This window comes from Oryzias latipes, chromosome 3 (genome assembly GCF_002234675.1).
Source record: "Oryzias latipes chromosome 3, ASM223467v1".
Lineage (NCBI taxonomy): Eukaryota > Metazoa > Chordata > Actinopteri > Beloniformes > Adrianichthyidae > Oryzias > Oryzias latipes.
This window is the reverse complement of record NC_019861.2, coordinates 4,757,852-4,776,288: the sequence shown is the minus strand read 5'-3', so window position 1 is coordinate 4,776,288 and position 18,437 is coordinate 4,757,852. Positions and strand designations below refer to the sequence as shown.

The following is an 18,437-nucleotide window of genomic DNA, read 5'->3' as shown; positions in this document are numbered from 1 at the left end:
CGAGGTGATGTATGGGAGGGGAAAACAAATTAACCGTCTACTCTCTGGGGGATTCTCAGCAGAGGCCTTATGTGGAGTAGCGCCAAAGGGCAGAGAGATTTGTAGATGATGGTGCTAATTACCAGAATGCAAGTCATAATGTGACCAAGATGGAAGCAATTTAGGCAGTAGTCATTTAGCCTGCTGCTCTTCCGCCCACCGGCTGCTGCCTAGCCAGAGTTGAGGCATTAGCATGGGAAAAGTCTGGGACAATCCACGGGTGAGGGATGAAAAAGTAAGATAGACGGATGTATAGACATGTATAACACAGAAGCTCTCCTTGTAACTGGCAAGCAAAGCTGACTTTCTGAAGACAGAAAAATGGGTTTTCTTCACTGTGAGATGTCACCTCTTTGCCTCCGGAGGTTTTCTGCATCACATCATTCCTGCTTGTTGAAAACTTTTAAACTCTGGAAAATGAAGATGTCTGCAAAGTTTCTGCAAACTTTTCTTGGCTTTTGTCACGTTGCATGTGTTGACCCCCCCCCCCCCTTCCTGGTCACACAGCCTCACTTGGTTTCATTTGCCCGCCGTCCACAGCTGTCTTGATTTAAGTAATCATGCTCAGTGAGTTTAAGTGTCTGGTTTCCAGGTCGGTCTTGTCAGGTCATCGGCTTTTGTCACCCTTTTTCTTCCTGCCTTTGTTTCGTGTTTTTGTTACACTTTGAGTTTATTTATTAAAGTCTGAAGTTCCTGCCATCAGACCCGGTCTCCTGCCGTTTGGGTCCGTCACCACCAGCTCCTGAATGAGAACGCGAGGAACTGCAGATCCTCTGGAAATGGAACAACGGTCATGAATCAGACTTGGTCCACACTGTTTACCATTCATTTTCTGAAATGCAACTTTTTCATATTTGTGTGTGTGTGTGTGGGGGGGGGGGGGGTTTGTTTGTTTTACTGGCTTTGGTTGCAAACATTTGAACCAGCACATTAACAGGAAGGTTATTAAAAAAATAGCCGTTTTCTCGACATGAATTTGCTGGTCCCCTAGAGCCTTATGGGCTATAAATACTTCAGGCTTTGCTGTAAAACATCAAGTTCTTTGTACTAAAATGACTAAAGTAAATAATGACATCATCGAAAGTCAAGTAGATTTGGCAGTGGGTCAGATGAGTGTGTAGGAATTCTGCTGAGTTGGGTTGTTGTCTGGGCTGTTTTTTGGGTGCACCATCACCTCACAGCAAGAAGATTCCTGGTTCAGATGAGTGTTGTTTGCACTGTTCTCTGGCCCTTGCTCCTCAATCCAAACACTGCTTCCGTTGGTTGATTAGCTGCTGTGGACGGGCTTTCTTGCCTTTGCCTGGAGGTGGCTGGGACGGCTGCATCTCTCAATAACGGACATAAAATGTATCATCAAAGCCTTGAGCAGCCTTGGCCAATGACAGCATGTCAGTAGAAAGCTGAGGTGACGCGAAGGTTGGAGGAGAAGCGTCCAGTGTGGGAGAATGGAGAATGGAGGGATGGACAGCATGTTTTTCTGAGGAAGGTTCCAGCAACAGTCTTCCTCACCTGCTGTGGTGGCGGGCCAGGCTCGGGCGCCTGTATAATTTGGTTGGTCTAATTGCTCTTTTCGGATATTCAGAAGAGGAGTTCAGAGCAGGAGAGAGAGGGAGCAGTTCCGCGCTAAGCCACTATGTAATTTTATCCATGCCCTGTCTCTCACTTCACACAGGGCTGATACCTTTTTCCTCCCCCTTTCCTTTGTATCAATTGGTCGAAGTTCAGCCTATTGTCGCCACAAGGTTCTTTTATATATGCGCTCGGTGTGAGCAGAGGCTCTCAGTCCGCTCCACAGGAGGGCTTCCAGTTCCAGAAGCTCCAGAGGACGCTCGCAGCTCCACAGCGGCGCTGCTGTCACTGTTGCCCCGTGGGGCTCGGATGCGCGCGGGGCTGCTGGGTTCTCCAGCATTCACACTTTGGATGGGACTCGGAGGACTGGGGAGAAGTTCTCCGTTTTTTCCCCGCAGCCGAACCTCGCCGGCCATGCCACAATGCTGGTGATTCCTCTGCTGCTGTTGCTGAGCCTCCTGGACCCCGTCTGTCCCAGGGCGCGCTGCCCAGCGGGCCAGACCTGCGACCCCCGGCAGCGAAGGGATGCCGGGGGTCGCGGAGGCGTGTATGAGCACCTCGGAGGAGCGCCGAGGCGCAGGAAGCTCTACTGCGCCACCAAATACCACCTTCAGATCCACCCCAGCGGGAAGATAGACGGGACCCTGGAGGAGCACAACCCGCTGAGTGAGTAGGCCTGCGCGTTTGGACCGAAGGTCCGCGCGCGCGCGCGTGGATCCGGGAGCATTTTTTATTTTTTAAAACTAATATTGGCCTCACATTTTTTATTTTTTATCCAAAGTTTAAAAATCTATTATTGTGATTGATTTTCAACTTTAATCCACTCGTTTGTTTGTCTTCTGATGCGTGAACTGAATATTCTTTTGACCTTCGACATTGAATTGTCTCCGCACAGCAGTGATGGAAGTGTGGGTGTCACGCGTGGGCTGCTCTGTCTGTGCGTGTCAGACAGCAGCGCGGTCCTAACGGGCGCGTTCATCTAATCGGCCTCTAATAGAGGCGTTTCACTGCGCTGAACGGGTCAATCAGGCGCTGATAAACCTGCAGAAGATAAAAAAAATACCTTTAATGCCACGCCAAATGATTTTATGCGATGATCCGTGACATCACAAAGTGAGGAGAATGGAGCAGAGACGCCGCGGTGCTGTGGAAAGGGCCTCCGTGCTCCGTGGGTTGCTGACGGTTCGTGTGTCTTGCAGGCATCATGGAAATCACTGCAGTGGAAGTGGGCGTCGTGGCCATTAAAGGTCTTTTCTCTGGCAGATACCTTGCCATGAATGAAAAAGGGAGGCTGTATGCTTCGGTAAGTCACTTCTTCATCTTCTCATCTTCATCTTTTACGCACATCCCACACAAATCTCTCTGTTTGGTTAGGGAGTTTCTTTGTGAAGTTTCCTGGATGGACTAAAATGTCCTTTTTTTTCCTCTTCATGTTCTCAGGAAGTGTTTAACAAGGAGTGTGAATTTGTGGAGCGCATCCTTGAGTTGGGATACAACACCTATGCATCTCGCTACCACTCCACAGAGCTGCCTCAGCCATCAGGAGGGGGCAGCAAACGGCGGGCCAGCACCGAAAAGCTGTGGTATGTTTCCATCAATGGTAAAGGGCGGCCACGGCGAGGCTTTAAAACTCGTAGCACTGACAAAGCCTCTCTCTTCCTGCCTCGCTTGCTGGGCAACAAGGACCATGAGATGGTGAGGAGGCTGAGGGACAGTCGTGCTTCACACCAACACTTGCATCACAGCAGTCATCGTGGCGAGCGGCGCCGGCGCCGGCATCGAGTTAGGAAGGGCCAAGATCAGCAGCCGGAGGACTCGGCAGACTTTTAGAGGACGTTTGACCTCTGGGTCCTCAGCTCCACTCAAACCGGTAATCTGGACACATACTGTAGCTCTGCTGCTGCCATGAAGGATGTGGGATCAGAACTGGGATCGTTCTTTCTGGATTGCTGGAGTTGTTGGTGCACAAAGAAAAACAAAATCTCCAAACGAAGGAAAACTGCGACACCACCAAAGCTTAAGGGGCCCACAAAGGTCATCTTCTGGAGACGCCATCATCACACATTCCATAAAGACCGCTGTTTAACCCTGTTGATGCAACGAAAATGTTACTCATCTCTGGACACATGTACAAAAATACCTTTCCTTTTGATTTCAAAAAGTTTCTTTGATTAAGCAGCCATTTTACCAAACTGAGAAAGGGCCTCATGGAGAGCAGATCTGTTCTCGTCTTCAGGAGCGGCAGCCTCACAGCAAAAAAAAAAAAGGACAAAAAAGGAGATTGATTTTTAGAAACGCTAACAAGCAGGACAGCTCCTGAAGAGGGTTTCTGAGGCAAAGCACCTTGTTTAGTTTTCTGTTTTTAGTCAGATTCACATTACAAAACAGGAACTGCTGTCTGTTTTTGTGACAGTCCTACGTTGTGATAGTCTACTGTCTGTAAACTGAGAGAAATACTTTGTATATTGTACTAATGACATGAATATTTATTTGGTGCCTATCTTGTAAGTTATTGATGATGCATTTTACTAAGGTTGCCCTTTTTTTTAAAGGTTTTTATTCGCTGTCTGGTTCCAACATAAATTGTACTGACCCAACGAAGGAAAGTCTCTTTTATTTACTGACGGTGGTTTTTGACGTGCTGCTCCTCTCTGGACTCCTGCGTTTGTTTACACGGCGGGAAAGCAGCTTTTTTATTTCCATTTCTTTAACTCCAGTCCTGTAGTTTGATTTTATGTGTGGCAAACACTTTTTTCCCTCCACTTCTGTTCATTCAGCTGCAGCTCTTTGAAAGCAGGGAGCCCCTGAGGTGCACAATAGGAGATTTTGTTTCTCAGGAGAAGTGCAAAATCACTCAGACCCAAAGGGCTTCACCTCCTTTCCGAAGTCACATGCACCAAAAACCGTTGTAAACCATCCATCTGGAGCGCTGGGAAAAGCTAACCGTTTCTTTCAGGCCCAGCTCCTAAACGGGAACATTTCGATTTTCGGTTTGCTCGCTCCTCTCCATTGTGTCGATTCTCCGGTTGATGAGAGGCAGGTGTCATCATCAGTCTGTGAGCTCGGCTCATTCCAAACCAGGAGGCGGCGGAGCGCATCTCCTCCCCATCTCCACATGTCAGTTCATGTTAGTTTGCTGGTCAACGTTGCCAAAACTGCACAGATGAGGTTCAGAGCAACTGATGGGAATCATTCAAGCTTTGGCCCTGCCACATTCCCATCCATATAGGCAGCAGCATATAAAGCCTTGTCATTCTATACCTGCAGGCAGGGGAGGCTTTCTGGCTCGGACAAAAGCTCCTCCCAGGGGGTGCCTGGGAAGCGAAGCCGCCAGAGACTTTTAGGCTTTTTTTTTCTTTCTCTTTTTGAAGTTCCGACCAAAAGCTGCAGTTGACAAACAAAACTGGCTTTCCTGAAAGCAGAAACTGTGCCACACAAAGTGTTGCACCTTGTCATGAATGCCAAACTCTAGTGTTACTCAACAGGAATGCTAGGTCTGACCGAGGCTGGGGCTCTTTTGGCCTTTTTTATTTGTCAGCCTTCACCTTTCCACCTGGAAGCATACCATCTATTGGATCAATAAGAAAAAAAAACAATGGCAGTGATCAACTGGCACAATAGGAAGCTTCTAAATAATAAATTATGTATTGATTTTAACCCATCTTCTGGGAAAAAAACAAAACAGGATCTCTTTCAGTTCATGAGCAGAGAACATGAGATTTCTGGGACATGAACATTTCTTTAAAAGAAATATCTAAATTATCAAATACAGTGCTGTTACAATTACACAGAATTATAATTTCATTTCAATTTCACGCTTTATTTCATTTCCATAAAAATAAAAACCAAAGATCTGGCACAGGTTGTTTTTACAAAGGAAATGAATAGTAAAAAATGAAGAAGACTTGTTTTTCTGCCACTTTACATTATTTGAATAAAAAATGTAAAGTAAAAATACAGAGGCGGCTCGTTTGATGGGACTGAAAATCTGGATCCTAAAGTAGGGCTTTGGCTTGGCTGTTCAAACATCAATAGAGTCCAGGGAACTTAAGGAAGGAGGGAGTTTGTTCCACAGTCTGGGTGCCACCGGTTTTAAAAGCTGTGCAGGGTACCATCAGCAGGTTTTTCCCTGAAGACCTCAGCCTTTGGGAGGGGGGTGTAGGGCTGGATTGGGGGGGTTTGTCCATGCAGGGATGTGAAGGTGAGGACCAGGATTTTAAAATGAATTCTAAACGAGATGCTCTTTTGTTTGTGTGAGTCAGAGTTCTGGACCGGCTCAGCTGCTTCCAGTATGGATTATCCTCTCATGTTGTGCAGTTGGAAATAACCTGAGCTGTTTGAATGATACTGAGGAGACGTGGCTTCATCAAACACAAACTCCTGGCTTTCTCGGGCTGGGTTTTGGTTCAGGGCACGGAATTGATGTGAAATAGTTTTTAGAAAAATATTCAAAACAACAGAAATTCCCTCTATATTGACATAGCTTTTCCCCTCTTTGTAATCTGTGTAAGATCATTTTCAGGAGTTCACTGAGTTGACTAATGGTTATTTAAGACTCTAACTTTGTTACTAGTTTTCAAACTGAGGGATTCCTATAGGCCAGAGTTAAGTCAAACGAGGTCACCTCAAATTAACATGGTAAAAAGGAGCGGACGAAAACTGAGCAAAGGGGGAAAAATAAAAAAACCTCAGAAGGGACTTTTAATGCAGGTGAGTCCCTGCTACGAATCAAAACGTGTAAACAGCAGCCTCTACAGGCAGCTGTCACATTTAAATATCAGCTCAGCTGCCTGCGTTTAGGAGTGTGACACCCCCTGCAGGCAGCCTGTCTAATTTACTCACATATGGACTCAGAACGAAAAACAAATTGGCTTCCAGGACGAGAAAACGGGACGCTCCTCAAAAGAAGAATGCAGAGATCCAGTTGGATTACTTTTGTACATTACAATACTCATCATTTTAACATGCATGTCCAAAAAAAAGGGCATCAACAGAATGAAAGGAGTGAATGGAAGGCCTCAGGTATACTTATTAATACAAAGCCAAACTTGAAATGTGGAGTGAAAGGACATTATGAGGCAAGCAAGAGGAGAAAATGAGGCAGAGGCCCTCATATCCCAGTTTGGATACCATCAATCGTGCTGCATTCGCCACAAAACCACTGGTTTAAAAAGACTTTCACACCACGGGTTGTCAATGGCTCTGAATTTCAAAGATCAAGCAGCAGCCAGTTCTTACGTGGGGAAGATTGAAGATGGGAGCCAATGAAAGTGTGTATTGAATGTTGAGACATTTTAAGCTCTGAATTGCAGCTGCTACCCAGTGAAATCCAAAACCTTTTTGCCCTCAGCATAATTCATTGCGTACTTGCAATGTGAGACCACAATCACTTGGGTGCAACATAAACACAAAATAAAGCCAGACATAACTTAGTCATGTCGGTGACAGAGGAGCCGCATCTTCACCTGTTTCAATGGAATCAGGAGGAATTTAGCCTGCAGAACCATGGACAGCGACCATGCTGGACTTGATTGTCGTCACGACTCCACAATGTTCTCATTTTGAAGCAGACTCCAGGAAGTGGGCTGCGTGCCCCCTTTTGGGTTCAAGGATGCAAGACCCACCTGCAGGGTTTACGGGTTTGTTGACTTCACAATTTATGATTGACTAAATGTTCTGGTGCTTAAGTTGCCTTGAAGCTTTGACAGATTTTCAGCCAGGTGCTGCAGCAGACACACGGCCCAACACTTTTCCAGACTGATGGTATGCCAACCATCCCATTTCCTTGACATAGCTGTGCAACTATTCTTGTGATCAGAAGTCCATTGGTTATCTTAAACATCTAACAACCTACCAGAGCTTCTCTTCAAGGAGGCACAACCCTCTGGTGGAGGGAATTTTCCTACATGCACAGCAGTTCTTTTCTGTGTCCTGCAGGTCAGTCCAACAGTTGATGTTGGAGTTCAGAGGCAATCAGAAGTAAATTAGGTTCTCTGAAGATCTGATTTCCATCAAAGCTGAAACTCTCAGAACACCAACCAACCGACCTTTATGGTGATAAAAAATGTCAATGAAAGATCCAGAAACGACTGAATCCATTTAGTCCCTACATTTGTGTGCAAAGGAGAGAGGGTTTTGGTGTCGTTGCAAAGTGTTCATGACTCCAACAAGATGGCGTGAAAAGCCCTTTTTGGTTCTCAAGCTGCTGTCCACTGACTGTTTACAACTGTCACATGTACAGAGTTTGATGGATCTGCTCAAATGAGATCTACAGACAAGTCTGAAAGTCCTAACGAGTTTGGGCCCAAAAAATCCAAGAGCTGAGTCCAGTGGGGGGGGGCTTTTGCTTCTTATTGTTTAGCCTTGATTCCCATCAAAGCACTTTGATCTTTCTGGAGGTTTGTTGTGTTTTTGTAATTTTCTGGGCCACCACGGCACGCACCAGCAGATCTGCCCATTTTCTGCTCCACACAAAAGAGCAACGCTGCTGTACATTAAGGCTCAGTGAGATGTGAAGTGAGAAAACACTTCATGCATGGTCAACGGGAGAAGGACAAAGCCACCCTGGAGATCAAAGAACCCAAGGGGGCTGAAACACGGGGAAGACCTTCACCTCAGAATGAAGACAAATGAAAGAGCTGCCAGCACAGAGGTCAAATAAAAACGCACCTCTGAGATTTAGGAGATAATAGCAACATGAAAACAAAAACACCACAGAGGAGGAGGAGGAATTGTTTGGCTTGATCTGTGTTGGAGAAAACGACATAGTCCTATCAATGAAAAACTGGCAATGGGAGAGCAGCAAGGGTCTGCTGCCACACAGTGTGATGGCACTTTTGTTAGAGCCCCTCTAAAAGTGAACCAAACCCTTTGGAGAGACAGGCTCTCCGTTCCATCTGCAGAAACCTGTACTTCAAAAATCTGACAGTCATGAAGAGTCCAGATTTCCAACTGTGACTTGTATTTAGGAGGTGGTTCAGAGCTGGTCTTGATGGTCCACATGCAAGGGTCTTTGATGGGGCCTCTCAACAGGCTGCAGCTCTGTTTAGCCCTGCCATTGTTTCTGTGGAGGCCTGCCACATGATTTCCCTTCTACCAGTCTTAAGTGAGCTCTTTTTTCATTTGCTTGATTTGGACCTGTGTTTTTTCCTGTTATTGTTCATTTATAGATCTGTCTCCTGTCTCCACATCACGGTCTGTAAACGTGGCTGTTTCCTATTTTACATCCTCCCATACATCAATTATGATATTCTGCTGCTGATAATGTGCGCCTCAGACAAAGACTTTTATTTTCCATCATAATGAAGCCTTTATTCCCATATTTTCTGCAAGCTCGTAACGTTTTCGAGATAAGACAGCCATTATTTGATTGTTTGAACGCTGCGCTCTGTCTGTGCGCGCTCCGCCTGACTGACTGGGAGTTTGGGGTTCATCCATGTGTATTTCTCCTGAGTGTGGAGCTGTGATGTAATGTGTCTGCAGGTATAAATATAGAGGCATGGCTGCTCCCCGTTCATACAGATCCATGTCGCTGCAGCGCTGAGGCCAGAGTGCGCCTGTCGGTCTGGGAATGAGCGCAACTTTGACGCGCTCCTTTCCACCGCTCTGCTGCGTCTTCCTTTCACGCTCGCGTCACCGGAGGGGCAAACGCTCAGAGACAGCGCCGAGATGGGCTCTCTGTCGGCCCTGAGGACCGTCCTGGTCCTTGGAATGGTTACGGGACTGGCAGGATGCGCCCCCGGTTTGAACGGGACGGCGGACCACTGGGAGACCCTCTATTCCCGCTCACTGGCACGGATCCAAGGGGACAAGCGGGAGGAGATTAACCGGGAAAGCGACTACCTCCTCGGCATTAAGAGGTTGAGGCGCCTCTACTGCAACGTGGGGATCGGTTTTCACATGCAAGTGTTACCGGACGGCAGAATCACGGGAGTGCATAACGAAAACCGCTACAGTAAGTCACTTTTATTGAGTTTATTTATTACGCGCTCACTTTGGACACAAAACTCCGAGCTATTTGCTGTAATATGTCGACGGTTTCAAATTCATTTAAATCTGAATTAAAAAGAGAAACTAGTTTTTAAAATGTCAAGGAAACGGGGGGGGGGGGGGGGGGGGCATTCACAGAATCCAGTTTGTCATCCTTTTATTGTAAAATAGGAAAATGAAATGACCCCCCTCACCCACCTGTCTGACCCAAACCTGTCCTGCTTCAGTTCACCTGAGCAGGGAGATGCTCCAGCAGGAAAGACTGATCAAAAACTTTACAGTGAACATCTTTGGCTCCACTCCGTCCAAAATCTGATGCTGCTTTCTGCCTACTGTGTAATCAGAGCTTGCTGTGAACCAGGCCAGCAGCCAGCCAGCACCTAAAGTTAGGACAGAGCCTCCATGAAGGCAGACTAACCTCTGGGACAAGACTCAGACAACAGCCAAACACCCCAACAAGGCTGACATTTCCAGACAGCTTGAATCTGGAGACTCAGTTTGTCTGAGTCCGTCCATCTGCTCTGGTGACCGATCAGTGGCCAGCAGTCCAGCCAGGTCCTGACCTCTCCTTCAGACCTTTTCTTGCAATTTCTAGACATAGAAATAAAACAGACTCAACAGCACACAATCCTGTGCTGTTTGGTTTGGAGAAACAAATGTGTGTAACTTGTCAAGGTTCAGAGAGAATCTGCATCACACTTCTGTGCTCACACAATCCTTACAAGAAGAATAAAAACAAGCGTGTTATAAATTCACTGAAACAAGTTTGCAGCCAAATCTCAGAATCTGATGTACTAAACTGTTTCTGCATCTCCTGGTTATCAATACAACAAAACTAAAACTTCAAGCAGTAAATGGGTTTGGATTCATGTCTTCTACAGTTTAAAAAAAACAAACACGTTATACTTTAATCAAATTTTTAGCATTTGCCATGTACACACGCAGTCAGATGTGTGAGGAATGACGACAGGAAGTTGACCGTGTCAGCACACTTCAGTGGGTGTTGTGGTTCCCTTGCAGGTCTCCTGCAGATTTCTCCGGTGGAGAGAGGGGTGGTCACCCTGCTGGGGGTTCGCAGCAACCGCTTTGTGGCCATGAACCACCGAGGGAAGCTCTACGGATCTGTAAGTCCACAGGATCGCATGCATGGAATAAACACAGATGTGCACACACACACACACACGCACGTGTGAGTTAATTACACTAAAGTGAATGTGTTTTCATCATGGGGTTGTGTTTTTAGGACAAAACTGAGAACACTACGAAATCATTTTTGGAGGTTTTTAGTGGAAGAAAAATATAGATGCAATATTATATAGATATTATGCAAACATATAGGAACTACTCAAGAACCCATTCATATAGAATTAGTCAACAGTTTTGGAATATTTTAGAACATATTCCACTTTTCTGCATTAGAAATATGTGCAGTTTTGGTATAAATAAATTTCTTAAAAAGCACAAGTGATGACGTGTTCTAGGTTCAGAACACTGTACTGTAAATGACAAAGGAACAGCAAGACTAAAGAAGCAAAAAAAATAGGGTTGAAGTTATGATTTTTAACGTGGAGTGGGAAATGGGATAATGCCACATGAAGTGTCCACAATCAGAAATGAATGGACTTCATTAAAGCAACCGTCTGTCGCTTCGCGGTCCAAATGCCAACATCCCGCTTATACCATGGCCACTTACAAACCAAATAAATATTCAGTCAATTATTAGTACTTTCTAGTTATTTTTTGGTTGAATCCCTTTTTTTTTTTACAAAACTGGACTATTTGATACATGGTGCGGTGGGTTGTCATGGTTACGGAAGAGCCCACACCGACCTCAGCAGCAGCGGCAGATGAAAGCCATATATATACTGTATGCTGATCGTCACGTGTTAAATGAAGCATCAGCTCATAGACTTGACCCTGAATGGACACTGGCCTGTTTGCAGTGCGTCTCCACCGCGCTACGTGAGGAGTCCGTCTCACACACAGCTGTCAGTTAGTTAACATTGTTCCGTCTCCGGTCCGTGACCCACCCCCCCGGATCCCAGAGGAGTGGTTGTGTTAAGTAGTTTGTCTCGCTCTCTTCCCTCAGCCAACACTTCAACGAATAAACCCCTATGCCTCTTCCTTGAGTCCTTGTAAAATACGTTTTGTGTCATATATGATGTTCTTTTTTAATCTCCACAATTAAACTTGACGCTGTGTTAACGTGCGTCACAGCGTGAGCGCATCACTATAAATATGAAATTAAGACTTATAAAGTTTTATTTTGAAAGGACAACAGAATTGTTTATTTTGAAACCCGGCCTGTTTCCTGTTCCTGTTTTGCCATGAAACTGACGCATCAACAGAGTGGAAATAGAATTCCTTCGTAAAGCTTGTGTTGCGGTGTGGAAGGCTGGACCTGGACCACAGATATGGCGGAGGCGATGTAAGAATTCTGATTGATTAATGAACGCTAAATTTTTTTTACACAACGAAGACTGAGACCCAGTGGCTCAGGCGGTTGAGCAGGTCGTCTAATGATTGAAAGGTTGGCAGTTCGATCCCCGCTCCCACCAGGCAAAATGTCCTTGTGTCCTTGGGCAAGACACTTCACCCTCCTTGCCTCCAGTGCGGCTCCACTGGTGTGTGAATGTGCATGAATGATCCCAGTGATGGTCAGAGGGGCCATAGGCGCGAAATGGCAGCCATGCCTCTGTCAGTCTGCCCCAGGGCAGCTGTGGCTTACCGTCACCAAGTATGAATGAGGAGTGAATGAATAATGGCCACAATGTAAGTGCTTTGAGCGTCTGGAAAAGAGCAGAAAAATCCAATCCATTTACCGCTTGTTTTTGTCCAAATGAAGAAGCAAAAGTTTGTTTCAAAGACGCCAACAAGGTGATAAAAACATTTAGGATATATGACCGGAACTCCTTTTTTAGGTGTGCATTATCAGTTTGGATTATCACTTTTTAATCCACACCCAGCAGCCAATCAGAATTGAGTATTGACCTGGACCATGGTATAATTGAGTGAGAGGCTTCCAGAATCAGGTATGTCTTCTGTTGCTCAGAGGTTCACCCTGCAGCAAAATAACTACACCCACCCCATCTTAACAAAAATCAGAACTACTTTAGAAAAAAAATGTATATCAAATTCACACATTATTAATTCCCCACTTCAACAAGGAGATATCATAAGAGTGCAAGTAAAAGTTTCTGTATGATACAGAAAGATGTGCATGAAATAAGTCAATAGTCTTTGGCGGTTTTTTTCTGGACAGAAAACGTCTTTCATGTGTGGGACAAACTCAGACCATAGATGATTAAACGCCAAAGCCTGGTCTCTGATGGAGGTGTGATGATGGGATGATAATGCCGTGTGGAGAACGGGGTGGAGGAGGGCCGAAGAAACTGTCCGGAAGGCAGGGAGATCAACGGCTATGAATTTAATAGTGGAAATGTGATTGAATGAGCACAAAGGGGCGCAGGATTTAGCTGTTAGGTCAGAGTGAAGGCCTAATTGATGTTGGCGTGAAGAGTTGCGTAACAACCCGGCGTACCTGAGAAGGAGGTAGATCTTCCTCAGTGGAATTGTGCCAAAGCTTCCATTCCCCCTGGAGCCAATCTTATGGCGTTCCACGGCTGCCGGTAGTTGAGCGAGCCCAAAGATAAGATCAGGAATTGAGTGAGCGAGAGTGAACCTGACAACCGCGTCAGCCCAATGCTAACCGAGCGACCTCGCATTTCACAACTGCACTGTTGCAATCCTAAGTGAGCGGCGCTCCTGCCTGCTTGCTGGATTTGCGTGCAGTTTTCAGGGGGGGTGTTTGTCACTTGGGGGGCGGTACCCTTTCTGGTTGATCTGATTGGCCGAAATTTGCAGGTCAAATCCGGCGAGCCGGCAAGGCTGGACTTTTCAGAGGCTTTAATAGAAAAAAATGGCGGATGTAACGTGGATTAAAACGTTAACAGCCCAAAACCAAGGTAAGAAAGCTGTTTCTTTTTTTTGGTGCTGTAAGTTTTTCTCATGTGAAAATCACTTTATTAGGTAAATAAACATGTACACTTTAGTTAGACAGAGCTACGACACAACTAAAGGTACAGGAAGCGTGTAATAGCGTGTATTAATCTCACTGTTGTTGATCTAATGTTGATCTGTTCCTTCATTTGCTTTACCTCTTTCGGGTCTGACATTTCCAGACCAGGGAAGATGATGGGGGGGAACAGAAATCAAAAGTCAAGTCAGACACCTATGTAACTAACAAACAAATATAACTGTATGCTTAAACATACAAAAATTAATGTTTTTGTCACAATAATAAATGAAACAAAATTTTATGCCAATAATTAAAAATTAAGCAGTAAACAAAGATTCATTTAATTCTGCATGGGTGAGATGCTGCTCCATTGTCAGCATTTGTTGACCACATGCTAATACACATGTAGGTTCCATAACCGTTCAGCCTGCAACAACCGTTCGGGGTCCTTCAACCAGTGCTGACGTCACATAATGTGATTGGCTGTCCGTCTTTCCGATGACGTGTCAGATAGTGATTGGTCTGGACAAATGACGATACTACCGTACAAGAAGATATGAAGCGGTCTGTTGTAAACAAACAAAGCAAACATAGAGCAAGATTATCGTTCTGTCTGTTATGATTATTATTAAGTGCATTTGCAGCCGAATGGACTGCAGTCCGAACCCTTCTACGGACCGCACGCTATAACAAATCATCTTCCCTGCCTGCGAACACAAAGCTACGAGACTCCAGCTGCTCTGCTCAGAGACACGGCTCGCTTATTCTATAAACACTACAAAGAATAATGTCAGACACAACTTATGAGGGAAAAGAACTTCAGGTTACAAAAGGAAACGTGAAATGAAAATAGGTAGAGCCAGAGCAGATCTCCACGCTACGTAGTTTGTCCAAGTGTGATGTTATCCTCAGTCGAAAGGAGCCCGAACAGTTATTGCAGGGTGAATGGTTACGGTACCAAAGCTTCCTGTGCTTTGATTTGTGTAGTAGATCTGTCTCGGGCTAACTAAAGTGTACATGTACATGTACCTAATAAAGTGATTTTCACATGAGAAAAAACTTACAGCACAAAAAAACCTGCTGCACTTTCTTTCCTTGCTCTTTATGGCTGTTCGTTAACGTTTTAATCCACGTTACATCCGCCGTTTTTTCGATTAAAGCCTCTAAAAATGAAAGTCCCACCCTGCTGTGACCAGTGACCAGAGACCAGCGTCTTTACATCCACAGTAATCTGGATTGAGATTACTTGGAGAAATAAAGCACTAAAAGCAAATACATACAGGTGTTACTCTGGCAACCATTACAGCATAGTAAAAAAAATCAGATAATACATTTATATCGAAGATTTGATTTCTTTTTTTATGTTTTATATCAACTAAAGACACTACTCTAATGAGTCAAAGGTTTTGGACATGGGACAAATTTGGACAATGTTGGATTCAGGGACTTCCTTGTGGACACTTGGATGAATTGAAAGATGAACAGTCACAGGATTTTGACAAGCCTGGTGTGGTCGCTACCTGGCTTAGAAGAAAGACAAAAAGAAGATATAATCAGTCAAAAATAAGGTAACTGCTAAAAGGAGTCAAACAGTGTCTTGTGAAGACTTCAGAAAATCAAAAACCTGTCAGATACGTCCTACTTCCCGCCTCACATCATTTCTTGTTTCACAATCTGTAATTCCTGTACAAAGCATGTCTGAAACGCCTCTGGTACAATAGCACACAGTAAGAGTCAGAAATAAAGTGATTGTTTGATAGAAATCACTTGGAACAATGCAAACTTGAAATCCCCCTCAAACAAGAATGCCCCAGTATCTTTGTTTTTGTCGCTTTGTTCAAACAATCAGCAGAAAGAAAACCCCTGTCCTCTCTTTCAGTTACACTACAGCAACGAGTGCAAGTTCCGAGAGAAGCTCCTTCCCAACAACTACAACGCCTACGAGTCGCTGGCCTACCCGAGGATGTTCATCGGCCTGAGTAAGAACGGGAAAACAAAAAGAGGAAGCAGAGTGTCACCTGCCATGACGGTCACACACTTCTTGCCAAGAATCTAGTGGCTGCCTTCGCAGACCACCTCATATTTGAGCGTGGGTGGAGGTCTGAGGATGAGCGGGGCTGAGGGGAGGGAGGGGGGGTTGTGATGCACTTTCAGTCTAACCTTTATGCAAGTGTATCACTTTTGTTTTCCTACTCTGTACATACATATTCATTTTAAATTGATGTTCAAGAGCTGTTTTGTACTTTTATAGGAACTGATGTCTTTTTCAATATGTGTGGGGGGGGTGGGGGGCCTGAAGATGCTAAAAAGAATTATTTATGCTTTTCTTTTTTATTTATCAGACACATATTTGCTGCTATTGTACACAGTCTTCTGTTTGGGTGTCAGTTTCGTTTGCCCTCACAGGAAAATGGGCATCAGCTCACACATGATGCTCGAGGGCTCCATGTTTTGTCTTGTTTTTGTGTGCACGTGTTTAAATTTTATATATTCGTCAACAGAGACAAACAAAGTTAAAAAGAAAGAGAAAGCCAGGCACAAGTATCGTCTGATGGTTCTGTCTGAGAAGCTGCAGTGACTTCCGGTTATCTGAGCTCTTCTGTCTCCGTCTTCCACTGCTGTACATCCGGTGCTGCTTCACAGGCACCGACTAACCATAAAGGGCCTATATCATGCTATTCTTAAGCCTTTCAGAGTAAACTATATCCATATATATGACAATACGTTTGACACACTAAAGAACAACTTTTTAATGATATATCAGTTATTTTTGAAGCTCCTTTTTCCACCCAGAAGTAAGATGATTCGAACTCTGAAGGCACCGCCTTTCTCTCGTTGTGGGCGCCGCCCATTTAATGACATCCTCCTAGAGTCGCCTCGGCAGCATGTCTGCATTTTGCCCGTAAAAATGAACAACATTCAAACTTTTGTAAAGATGGATGTGCAGGAAAGGATTTTGCTGATTCACTGCTAGCACCTGGGAGAAACTGGGTGTGTGTTAGCCTGGGGGGCGGTGCTGGCAGCGCAGACTCTTCCTGAAAGAGGCTGTCCCTCACTTTGTGATGTCACACTCGTTTTCGTGGATTGGGAGGGACTGGTGCTCAGAGAGCAGGTTTTTAGATATTATACTAAGAAAGGTGTAAATAAATACCGCTTTGGGGTCATTTTTTGTGAGGAAATAACATTATAATACACTTAAAAGATCCAAAAGTAGATTTTGCATGATATAGGATATTAACTACATCGTCATTCTTCAGATGAATGCACAATGGGACAACCGCTTTCAGGTTATGTGCGTCTGCGAGAAATGTAGCTTAAGACTTGTTATGTTCCATAAGAAAAAAGAGATGAGAAAAGAAACAGAAACAGAGGAAAATGTGATCAAACTGGTTTTATCAAGAAAACAACAGCAGCAGCAAGCATCAGTGTAGATCATGTGCACCCATAACCAGAAAATGTCATTAAGTCACTAAATTTATCCTTAAAAAATTAAAACATTGTATTGGGTTGACAGGCCCTTTTACTCAAACAGGACTCCAGGGCCTCTCATGGCTCTTCCCTAAGCAGGAAGTGTGCCACCAACAGGACCACTGATTGTTCTGTTGTTCCAACAGTGACAAGTTTCAGAAAAAGACATTGTGACCTCAGCATCAAAACTTAAAGACCTCCAGTGTCTCCCTCATCCAATGCTTTCATATTTAAATTTCCATCTGAATTCAGTTTTTTTCCCCCATAAGATTATGTTTTCTGCTGAAGTTGTTGGTTTATGTTTGTAAAAAACCACTGTGTGCCTCAAACTGCAGGGCCGTCCAAATCGTCTTTTTAGACCGGGTAGTTTGTGGAACATTGCAAAGCTTTGAATGCCTTGATCTATTCAAATAGATTGAATATCAGGCAAATGTGTCTTTCAGTGCTAAGGCCCCTCCCTTATAATAATCCAAACCCACCAGAAGGGTGTTCAGAGGCGCGTATTCAGAGGCTTGTGTTCAAACCCGCGTCCACAGTTGGTTAATGATTCTGGTCTGTGGCTGATCGCAAAAGAGAACGTGGACTTTCTGAAGCAAAGATTTGGTGGAAACATCTGGTTGGAAGTGGTCATCTTACCATCTAACCATTAAGAGACGGAGAGAAATGTGAAGAGAGGCAGTAGGGGAGCGTCAGGAGGGGGTGTCAAAGAAAACCCACAACCTTCACTGTGTCTGTTTTTAGCTCTGTCAGGGAGTGAACTCTGAACTTTTCTGCCGTCAATCTAAGTCAGATCTATATGTCCCGCATTCGAGACAGGAATCCTCTCTGACATTATATATGTTGGAGAATGTAGAGGTTTGTAAGCCGGGTCACAGAGCTGGAAAGTCAGACAATGGCTTCACCAGTGGTTTAAGACTATTTTAAGTGTTGCCTTTTTGTCCAGAAGCTGAGGATTGCTAAAAACAAACGAGGGAACCCCTAGTCTGTGGTGCAGTGCGACATTGGTTATCATTTAATGTGCAGGAATGGTCTATTCTTTCCTCAGAGAATACGATGGTCATCTGTGCTCATATCAAAAGTGTAGTCTGAAAAATCAAAAGTGGATTTTATGAGCGACTGCAGACATTTCAGTTAACATAAGGTCACTTTTTCAGTAATTGTTAGTTTTTTGTGTTTTTACGGCCTCATTGGTTGAAGTTTGACTTGAAAAGATCCCAATTTTTCCATTTAGCCTTTATTGAACCTTACTGGCAGTGACAGTTACACACTAGACTCTCACAATCACAACGTCTAACTGCAGCTTGAATTGAAACAGTGTTTAAGCATAAACATGCTTTCTGATGTTGGTGTAGTT

At 44.6% G+C, this 18,437-nt stretch overlaps 2 protein-coding genes across 3 annotated transcripts; both read left to right on the top strand.

Annotated features, from left to right (window-relative positions):
- Positions 1-944: 944 nt before the first annotated feature.
- On the top strand, positions 945-4,209 carry fgf3 (fibroblast growth factor 3). 2 transcript variants are annotated; one of them, XM_011487015.3, is made up of 4 exons: positions 946-2,274; positions 2,808-2,911; positions 3,049-3,191; positions 3,292-3,410. In XM_011487015.3, exons 1-4 carry the CDS (start codon positions 2,031-2,033, stop codon positions 3,305-3,307), a joined length of 507 nt encoding a protein of 168 aa, XP_011485317.1. In that variant the 5' UTR covers positions 946-2,030; the 3' UTR covers positions 3,308-3,410. The 2 variants fall into 2 exon arrangements, with proteins under 2 accessions (XP_004066873.1, XP_011485317.1); XM_004066825.4 differs by having other exon boundaries at positions 945-2,274; positions 3,049-4,209.
- Positions 4,210-9,140: 4,931 nt separating this feature from the next.
- fgf4 (fibroblast growth factor 4) lies at positions 9,141-15,691 on the top strand. Its single transcript, XM_004066804.4, has 3 exons — positions 9,141-9,562; positions 10,618-10,721; positions 15,495-15,691. The coding sequence occupies exons 1-3, from the start codon at positions 9,277-9,279 to the stop codon at positions 15,669-15,671; spliced, it is 567 nt and encodes a 188-aa protein (XP_004066852.1). The 5' UTR covers positions 9,141-9,276; the 3' UTR covers positions 15,672-15,691.
- The last annotated feature ends 2,746 nt before the right edge of the window (positions 15,692-18,437 follow it).

Bases quoted from the DNA above. Each gene is read 5' to 3' on its own strand.
- fgf3 (XM_004066825.4), top strand. From the start codon at position 2,031: ATGCTGGTGATTCCTCTGCTGCTGTTGCTGAGCCTCCTGGACCCCGTC. The intron at 2,275-2,807 runs GTGAGTAGGCCT...TGTGTCTTGCAG, and splicing joins GGAGGAGCACAACCCGCTGA to GCATCATGGAAATCACTGCA. The intron at 2,912-3,048 runs GTAAGTCACTTC...TCATGTTCTCAG, and splicing joins AAGGGAGGCTGTATGCTTCG to GAAGTGTTTAACAAGGAGTG.
- fgf4 (XM_004066804.4), top strand. From the start codon at position 9,277: ATGGGCTCTCTGTCGGCCCTGAGGACCGTCCTGGTCCTTGGAATGGTT. The intron at 9,563-10,617 runs GTAAGTCACTTT...GTTCCCTTGCAG, and splicing joins GCATAACGAAAACCGCTACA to GTCTCCTGCAGATTTCTCCG. The intron at 10,722-15,494 runs GTAAGTCCACAG...CCTCTCTTTCAG, and splicing joins GAGGGAAGCTCTACGGATCT to TTACACTACAGCAACGAGTG.